Source organism: Physeter macrocephalus, chromosome 8, assembly GCF_002837175.3.
Source record: "Physeter macrocephalus isolate SW-GA chromosome 8, ASM283717v5, whole genome shotgun sequence".
NCBI classification, from domain to species: Eukaryota; Metazoa; Chordata; class Mammalia; order Artiodactyla; family Physeteridae; genus Physeter; species Physeter macrocephalus.
Window position 1 is genome coordinate 42,670,403 of NC_041221.1, and position 10,053 is coordinate 42,680,455.

The 10,053-nt window shown below is 52.8% G+C and overlaps 1 protein-coding gene across 1 annotated transcript in view; it reads left to right on the forward strand.

Annotated features, from left to right (window-relative positions):
- The window catches only part of PDZD2 (PDZ domain containing 2), a 404,981-nt gene that overhangs the window by 381,387 nt on the left and 13,541 nt on the right, over positions 1 to 10,053 (forward strand). Inside the window, exons 20-22 of the mRNA XM_024121943.3 lie at positions 1,450 to 5,464; positions 6,298 to 6,415; positions 9,400 to 9,501. Coding sequence (XP_023977711.1) covers positions 1,450 to 5,464; positions 6,298 to 6,415; positions 9,400 to 9,501 — 4,235 coding nt within the window. The remainder of the gene's footprint in view (positions 1 to 1,449; positions 5,465 to 6,297; positions 6,416 to 9,399; positions 9,502 to 10,053) is intronic.

Sequence of the window (10,053 nt, forward strand, 5' to 3'; positions counted from 1 at the left end):
ACAGGAAAGTCATGCTGAAGGGAGTTCAAAAAGGTTGAGCAGAGAAGGACTGGAGGCCGTGGATGTGAATCTTGTGGTGCCCCTGGCCATCCTCCGGGACCTGGGGAAGTTGTGTCTGGTCTCCGTGGGTGTCCTGATGAGCCAGCCTTGTTGCTGTCAGGTGCTCTCCGCAGAGGTCAGGGTTTAGGTAACTGTGTGGGCTATGGAGCCAGCCTCCTGGGGTGACCCCCCCGCCATGAACTCTGTGACGCCAGATACATTGCTTAACAACTCTGTGCCTCAGTTCCCCACCATTCCAGTGCAGATGGTCACAGTGCTGGGAGTAAAATTAAGTGCATGAAAAACTCTTAGCACAGCGCTAAGTCCTAATAATTAGTTCTTAATTATTGACCGCCCCTTCGGAGGGGGTAGGCATATGCAGTTAAGATGATTTGCATGGGAGATGTGGAGTGAATATAACATTTGGGGGAGATACACTTCTCAAAGCAAGGGCTTTCATTGTGACTGAGGTTTTCACTCCAAGCTCAGACCCGTAAGAAAATGCAAATCTAATGTTCTTTATCATGCCAGTTTCCCCATCTATTGCAAGATGCCACGTGCCAGAGGTGGACAGCTTAGCTCACGCATATGCAGGTCTTTTGAGGAGGAGCCTCCAGGACAGAGTGGCTGTCCAGAACCCACCTCATGGACATTCCATGTCTTTTCTTGCTTCTCTGCTTTGACTCCCTTTCCTTCCTCACCTTCCTTCTCATCGGTCTCTGATCAAACTATCCCTCCAGAACCCCACTCAGGTCCGGACCCTCCTGTCACAGCTTCCCGGGATAATCTTACCTCCTAGGTCACCCACACCCCCGAACCTGGTCAAGACACACTGGAGCTCAGGACAGGCTTCCATCTGTCTGGAGCATTCCATGTGTTTTCCCCAATTAGCCTCCTCTCCTGCACGAAGCAGTAAGGCCCTCAAGTACCCTGCTTGGACTGTTTTACTTTACTCTGTGGTTCACAACCCACGGCATGGGGCTAAACCCCGACGTGATCCGCCAGGGACTGAGAGGTTTGCAGAATCAAACAGAACAACGGCCTGACTCCCGTGGGGGCTGCCATCAGAGGGCAGATGGCGCACAGAAACCCAAGTGAAGGATTTCTGGTGTCCCCCATTCTTATAAACAACCAAAAAGGGCAGAAGCAGAGGTTCCTCTGCCATCCAGTCTGAGTTATTTTAGAGCCTCTAAAGCTTGGTGGTATTTGTTAGATGTGAGCACTCTGTAATTTTAGAGACAAAAACAAGCCTACATTTAGGCTGTGGGATGTCTTTCTAAAAAAGACCCCAAAATTGAGGCTGTTTACAGTTTTCCACTTTCTTAATTGAGAGGTTTTCTATTTTCTCACCTCCCCCCTCCACCCCGTATGTCCCCCGCCGCCCACCTTCTGTTTACATTCTCCACACAGGACCCCACGGCTCCCCAGGCCCCCTCCCTTCCCCAGGGCAGAAGGGGGCGGTGCACCCTGACCCCAGCAAGAGCTCAGCGCACACAGGGCCAGCGAGGCGACCCGAGGACCCCGGAGAGACAGAGTCACCCAGGGTGCCTGCGTCTGAGGACAGTGCATCCCCGGGGACGATGGCTACAGCTCATCCTGACCTCAGCGAGACCGGAGCGGCCCCAGAAGCCAGCACGCCCCGCGCCACCCGGAAGGCCGCTGCCCACAGCGGAGCGGGACCCGCGGCCGAGGGGGCATCTCCGGCCACTGCCGTGCTGTCACGAGACCTCACGACCCTGGAGAAGAGACAGGGGGTTCCGGGTCACCACAGCGGGGCTCTGCAAACCACGGGGACCCTCGTCCCTGGAAGCTGCCGGGGGTCGGCTCTGCCCCAAGGAACAGACTCCGGGTCTGCGAGGGCGCTGCGGGCCAGCCCCTCCCTGCCGGCACCGGGCGACAAGGCCCCGGAGGGCTGTGGCGGTGCCTCGGGGCCCGGCCGCCCCGGGGGGAGCCCCGTGACTGACATCGACAGGCTCCTGGAGGAGCTGGATGCTCCTGGAGCAAGGCTTCCGCCTCCCGGGAGGGGGGACCCGCCGAGCCGGGAGCGCGCTGCTCCGGGGCCCCAGCGGGCCGAGCCGGACCCGGACGCGGGGAGCCAGGCCCCCGGCCCGAGGAGGCCCGCGGCTGCCGGTCCGGCCCCTTGCCCCCAGTGGGCCCACCAGCCTTCGGTTTGGGATTCCATCAATCCCGACAGACATCTTACTGTGAACAAGAGCTTTCTGAGCAGCTACTCTAGAAACCTCAGCAGCCTCCACGAGGACAGCACGTCGCTGTCGGGCCTGGGCGACAGCACGGAGCCGTCCCTCTCGTCCATGTACGGGGATGCTGAGGACTCGTCTTCGGACCCCGAGTCGCTCACTGAAGCCCCACGAGCTCCCGCCAGGGACAGCTGGTCCCGTCCTCGTCTCTGTCCTCGTCCTCGTGGGGCTTCTCACAAGGGAGACACGACGGAGTCTGAGGAGGAGCAGGTTGAAATCTGGGCCACGGATGGCGCCCCCGATCCACCCGCGGCCACCGCTCTTGTTCCTGCCCAGGGGCCCGCCTGCCCTGCCTTCGCCAAAGCCCTGCCACCGAAGCACGGAGCCCTAAGCCAGGCGGCGGGGGACGCCGGCGACGCCGCCGCCCCCGCGCCGGGAGCCTTGGGCCCAGCGGCCCCGGGCCCTCCACGGCTGCCTCTTCTCTCGGACGCGAGCTCTCAGGAGCCGGAGACGCCCGAGGATGCACGGGCTGCCGAGGACCCCGGGCCTCCGGGCAGAGAGAACCCCGGGGAAGCCGCCCGGCCTCCGCCCGGCCCCAGGCCTGTCCCCGGCCGCCCGGGCACCCCCAGCTCTCCTAACGTGGTGAATGGTTTGGAGCACGACTGGCTGGATGACACGACCCCGCCTGAAGCACAGGAAACAAATGTTCGCGCCGCTGGACACCGGGGCGCCTTCAGGGCGTGCGTCCCCGAGAACAGAGACCTGGCTCTGGCAAAGCTGCACATCTCCGAAGTTCAAGACCCGGACGACTTGCTGCCAAAGCCGAAACCCATCTCCAGGCGGCCCATCATGGCCTGGTTTAAAGAGATAAATAAAAGCAACCAAGGGACGCATCCGCAGAGCAAAAGTGAAACGGAACAACCCACGATGCCGGCCAGAAGGCCCGACCCCAAGGATCAGGCGCTGAGCTCCAGCCACAAGAAGGGGGTGGCTGTACGGGATAGCCCCCCTCCTCGGCTGAGCCTTGAGAATAAAGACCTGCCTAAGAAAAGTTCCATGGAAACCCTTCTGAGTACCTGTCAGAAACCCAAAGCCGGTCCTAAGCTGAAGAGACTGAGCATCAAAAGCAAAAGCAAAGTCAGCTCCGAGGCCCCAGCCACTGACCCCGGGAAGGCCGGGGGGACAGAGCACCGGAAAGCCCTTGTCTCACCCCAGGCCTCCCACAAAATGCTTTCTAAGGTGGCATCACACCGGTTCCACACAGGTGAGCATGAGGAACCGGACAGAAGTGCCGCGGCCGCCCCCCAGCCTCCCCAGTGCGTGGAGGGCAAGCTGCCCCAGGGGACCCCAGGCTCCCTGACGCCCTCGGCATCCGACACCAGCCTCAGGATGTTCGTTTCGCCCTTGACCTCCCCCAAGACCCTTCCTGAGCAAGGTGCATGCAGTAGGCTCCACCCGGCTGTGCACTCAGAACCTGACCGTGGCTGCCCGGCTGCCCCCAGATCTCCGAAGTGTGGTCCAGAGAGCAAGGCTCCCCCTGCGTCCCCTGGGCTGGTGAGTCCCATGGCACCAAGGAGTGGCGCGTCCACAGCGGCCGGCAAGCGGGAGGTCCCCCCTACCGGGCAGGGCGAGCAGCCCCCGTCCAGCCAAACGGACTCAGCAGCCGAAGCCTCCCAGGCCGGAGGGACTGGCGACAAAAGAAGCAAAGTAATTGCTGGTGAGCCCCTCGAAAGGACCAACCAGCTGAAAATCATTGAGATCTCTTCTGAAAGGACGCCGCAGGATGCGTATGGTGACAAGCCAGCTGAAAGTGACAGACAGGGAGGGTTCCTGGCCCAGAGCAAGTGTCAGGAGAAGAGTGAATTCAGGCTCTGTCACCAGTCAGTGGAATCATCCCCGAATCACCCATCCTCACTCACGTCTCGGGCCTCCCAGGTGGAGCAGGAAGCGCAGCAACCTGTCAGCAGGGCGAAACAGACTTCCTCCTCCTCCTCCTCCCCGCAGCTGCCGGCTAAAAGGGCGGATCCCTGCCAGGGAACGTCAGACCAGAAGGCGGACTCCCTGGGGATGCCCAGGGACGGCACAACAGTGGGCCCCGCGCTGGGTGACCATCCCTACTTCACGCCAAGGCCGGCAACCAGGACCTACTCCATGCCGGCCCAGTTCTCCAGCCATTTCGGCCGGGAGGGTCATGCCCTACACAGCCCAGGGCGCGCCCCCCGGGACAGCCAGATCCCTGCCACCAGTGGGGGCCTCCTCGAGGCCAAGGCGTCCAGAGGCAGTGTTCTCAGCCTGGTTAATGGACAGGGCGTGTATAGCGTAAAGCCCCTGCTGGAGACTTCGAGGAACCTTCCAGCAACAGACGAAGGGGATGTCCTATCAGTGCAGGAAACAAGCTGCCTACTCACAGACAAAATCAAAGTCACCAGGAGGTATTACTACTCTGAGCAGAACTGGCCCCATGAATCTACCTCGTTTTTCTCTGTGAAGCAGAGGATCAAGTCTTTTGAGAACCTGGCCAATTCTGACCGGCCCACGGCCAAGTCCGGGGCCTCCCCGTTTCTGTCGGTAAGCTCCAAGCCTCCCATTGCGAGGCGGTCTTCAGGCAGCGTGGCTTCCGGGAACCTCGGCCACTCCAGTGACCCAGCGGCAAGGTCGCTGAGACGCAGCCTGAGTTCCTGCAGTGAAAGCCAAGGTGAAGGCAGCACCCACATCCCCCCGATGACCAAGTCCCCGTCCAGCATGACTCTGACAGCCTCCCGGCAGAGCCCGGTGGAGGCTGGTAACAAGGGTGCTGACTCAGACCCGAAGCGATCGCTTGGTCCTTCGGGACTCCCCACCCCAACGGTGGCCCCGGCCTCTCCCGCCAAGAGAAACAAGTCCTCGGTGCGTCACACCCAGGCCTCAGCTTTGTCCCGCTCGAAGCTCCAGGAGCTGAGAGCCCTGAGCATGCCTGACCTCGACAAGCTCTGCAGCGACGACTTCTCGGCTGGGCCGACTGCCGTGCTCTTCAAAACCGAGCTGGAAATCGTCCCCCGGAGGTCACTTGGCTCCCCTGCTGGAGGCCTCCACGGTTCCACTGCCCTTTCATGGCCCGTGAAGGGGGCGGACAGGGCCTGTCCAGGGGGAAGCAGCCCTAAAGCCACTGAGCCTGGGGCACCCAGCTCAGCCCACGATGTGGGTGAGACCACCCACGATCTGCCTTCCGGAAAAAGTTGGTCAGTTAAGTAAGTATCCACCCCTGCCCTTTTATGGAATTAAACTTTTTTTTTTTTTTGATGGACTGGTTTTAGATTTATAGAAAAGTTGCAAAGATAGTGCAGACTTCCCCTGTACCCGTTACCCAGCTGCTTCTGATGTTAACATTCTTACGTAACCACGGTCCATTTGTCAAAAGTAAGAAGTTAACATTGGAACAACACTATTAGCTAAACAACAGACTTTATTCAGATTTCACTGAATAAATTCCACTAACGTCCCTTTTCTATTCCAGCCTCCGATTTTGGTTTTAATATCATTATTGGGAAAATACAGTGCCTGCAGGGAAAAGTGTTTGCCAAAATATTGCTCTAAAGAGAGGCTTGCTACAGGCTAGGGCACTTATACAGAAGTGCCGAGAGAGAGACAGAGACAGAGACAGAGACAGAGAGAGAGAGATGGTTGGACAGGGAAAGCCGACGCTCAGGGGAGAATCGGGGCCTTTGACGGTGACTGGAGTCAAACCGGAAATTCCTAATATGTTCTTAAAAATTTCACTGGAGCCTACAGAATATTTAATATGTCTGAAATTATCTGTTAAACTCTGGCATTGGTCTCCTAACATCTTGGAGGGATCCCAAAATCCATAGGAATTCCCACTGCTATCAGCAGTGAATGAAATTCCTGTTCAACATTCAGAATTCTTCAAGCAGTTTGGAGTGGGAGTTACGACCAAAAGAGAGTGTGAAAATCAGAAAATACCTGCAACATGGTAGAAAGGAGATCATTCTAAATGCATCCTAGCAAAATGGAGAAATTGCTTTTTTCTTTAATGTTCTTCAAATATATTTATATCATTTAGTTTGCATCAACTCCTGGTCTCAGCGGGGGATCAGCAAAGACTGCAGTCTGTTTTGTCATCAGCGGGGTCAAAATCTACCGTCCTAGCTCTCATTCAGGAAGCGAAAGCACAATCAGAGGTGAGTGAAATACAGAAAACACAGGAAGATGGGACCGCTGCCACCTCAGTGCTCAGGCGTGTGCCACGGGCTCAGAGGGCCTGTGTAGCGAGTCCTGCAGCTCAGCCTGACTTCTGTCTCACTGGCTTGTAGCTTGCTTGTCTTGAATTTTTAGGTGCCAGATTGGTGTTTTAATTCCCCAGCAGCGACGGGTTACCATCTTCCCTACCCACCCCCCGCACCTGGGGTTTGTCTGCAGTGAGTCCCCCGAATAGGACGAGGCATCCTGCAACTGTCGGGGAAGGGCACAAGTACCTTTGTACCTTATGTCCACCTAACTGGACATAAACTACCTGTCAAGGGAGCCACCTGCTGGGGAAATGAGACTTAACGGCTGTGTAGCCCTACCCCAGCCCTAAGTGTAAGAGCTTCAAAGAAGCTGATTAGTCATTACAAGTAAAGTTTTTCAGTAAATTGGATGTGACAATAAACAATAACAAAAGAAACCATGGTCCCTATCTAACCCTGAAGCACATTAATTTCTCAGAACTGTTCACTGAGATTTGAACCCTAATATATGAATATTTTCTGTCCAGAGAAGAAAAGCAAACATGAACAGTTTTTCTTGAGTGGTAATGTACCTGGGTCACGGATATCACCCGAGAACACTGTTCCAGAAATTCTAATATTATCCAGAAGGGCTGTGACATTGGCATCTAATTAGGAATGAGCCAGAATGGAGAGGAGATGGGATAGAATAGAGACCAGCAGTTCCTTTCAGCTTCCACTGCCTTTGGATTCTCGGCCCCTGGTTTGGGTCTGTGAAGTTAGGAAACACCTTGAGATATACTGAGTTTTTTACTTTCAGGACGAGGGACTATTTCATCCTCTCCCTTCCTCCTTCTGTTACAAAGCATGAAAACCTTACTCTGGGCTTTTGGGTCAAGGTGGCTCAGTGGGTTCACACTTTGCCAGGCTCTTTGCTCCAGACATTTTACAGTGTTAGACATGAGGTGAAAACCAAAAAGTCTCAATCAGCCGCACAAGTGAGAGGCACACTGTCAGGGACCACAGACAAAGTAGCGACTTTTTGTGTGAACAGGGCGCTGGGCGCCACCCTGGGGTCATCTTCTGGGCCTCCCTCACCCCCTCAGCCTGGTTCCATCTTCACCACCAGCAGGCGTTGAAGATTGTTCCTACTTTGATCAGAACGCAGCTTTCTTTTATCTCTTTTTCTTATTGTCTTCAGTTAATTTCAGAGAGGAGCTGTGAGTGGAGATCTCCTCTCTCTGCCATCTTCAGAAGTTTCCTGCCTTGCTTTTTTTTTCCCCAAAGAGTATGGTCTGTAGGTGTTGAAAATGGCCCTGCACACAGTGACTTCCTGTGACCTTTGGAGGTGCTGTGAGAGATTAGAGAGTCAGGAAACAGCCCTGGTCTTGTGACTTCAACACGCCCAAACCTTGGAGAGCTCTTGAGGTGCTTCTAGCTTCCCTGATGCTGTGCTAATTAAGTTTCTCAAAGAGGCAACACTTGGCCTGGCAGTCAGCCTCTAGCAGACTTGTATCCTCAAACACAACTGGAAAAAGAATTTGAATAAATTAGAATTTTGGTGATATGTGCTAGAATGCAGGAGAGTCTCATTTTCAAATACTGTCTTTGCTCCAATAAGGCATTTAAGTATCTGAGAAGTATTTGTTTCAGCATCAAACTTCCCAGAAGCTACAGAGAGATCATTTCCCAGACCACATGTTGCTGTTTTTGTGAGAAAGCCGTAGTCATCAGTCTTCTCTCCAGTGAACAGTGTCTGAGCATATATATATACTTGGACTTGCCCATGAAGTCAAAATCCCAGCCCCCCGAAGTTCTGCAGGATAGTCTAGGTGTTAGCACATGGAGCTTTGGTTGGAATGAACTTCTTTAGAGAGGTGTAAAACGTTTGGGATTACTCTTTAGGACTTAACTAATAGGACTAAACACTGTTTATTTTAAATATTGGTTTCTTTCCCCAGCACAATACAGAGGTGTTTTTCTCTTCCAACATTTTCACTTTCTCTCTCTGTCAAAGCAATCCTGGAGGGTTATTATTAGATTGTTTTTCTGTCACCGTGTTTGAGAACACCTTGAATTGATGGATTATAAATCACTTCATGGGAAACCTAGCAATGCAGGTCTTTAAAATGAGGCTGAATCTTATCTAGCGTGTGTGTGAAGTCCAAATTCAGAATAGTTGGCCCAGCTAATTTTTTTTTATTTTAAAATCTTTTTAAGCATTTAGTTAAATGCTTTTATTCCAAGCATCAATCTTTTGATTGATGCTTGGAACACAGGACAGTCTTTTGTTACTTAACCCTAGGACCCTACTAAGAATGTTCTAGTCTCAATATGAGTTGACAAATGGTTTTAATGTACTGTCTATTTTTCAGCATACTTTGTGTTTTATGACTACCAGTTCATTAATTGCACCGAAAATCCAATAAGCTGAACATGGTGGAAGGGGGGACGTAAAACTTACGGCCTCAATGTGCTCTTGTCCTGTCTCTTGGCACCTATACTTCTCTCTCCTGCTGACAACATGGGCTTTGCTCAATTGTAGGCTTAGAAAATTGTAAAAAAAAAAAAAAGTCCCTTCATGATTGAATTATGTACCATGATCAGATTTGGGAAAATTGTAAAGAAGTCCCTTCATGATTGAATTATGTGCTATGATCGGAACACACAGTCTGGTGCCAAGAATGACTTCTAAAGTGTCCCGTGTCCCTGCCACTATCCTGGTTCATATGACCTTCTTGGTGGTTCTAGAGCTACAGGATGGACCCTCAAAACTCCACATAAGCACCACCCAGGAGGAATGCAGGATATTCAAGATGGCCCCTCTGCTTCCAGTATTGTGTGGAAGTGCCTAAAGAACCACTGGGGTTAAGCTCTGCAATACGGCGGGAGGATTGACATCAGAACTTCCTTACTCTGGCACAAGGAATATACTTGTTTCTGTTTCTTTTCACTAGAATAAAGAAGATATTTACTTCATAGTCTTGAATAAAAAAGAAGGCTCAGGTCTGGGATTCAGTGTGGCAGGAGGGACAGATGTGGAGCCAAAATCAATTGTGGTAAGTGACAATGTCGAGATGCTGTCAGAAGAGTCACTCCTGAAGCAGCCTCAGAATTTGATCAGGGCAGAATTCATGTCAGTGGGTTCAAAGAATGCTGGTGTCTGTTCCCTGCCACCAAAACAAAAATAGAAAAGTGGGGAAAAAAGTAGTACATAACGTTATCGTTGACAAAGAGACACAGTGTTCTTTTTTTTAACATCTTTATTGGAGTATAATTGCTTTACAATGGTGTTGGTTTCTGCTTTATAACAAAGTGAATCAGCTATGCATATACATATATCCCCACATCTCCCCCCTCCCACCCTCCCTATCCCACCCCTCTAGGTGGTCACAAAGCACTGAGCTGATCTCCCTGTGCCATGCGGCTGCTACCCACTAGCTGTCTATTTTACATTTGGTAGTGTATATATGTCCATGCCACTCTCTCACTTCATCCCAGCTTACCCTTCCCCCTCCCCGTGTCCTCAAGGCCATTTTCTATGTCTCCATCTTTATTCCTGTCCTGCCCCTAGGTTCTTCAGAACCTTTTTTTTTTTTTTTTTTTTTTTT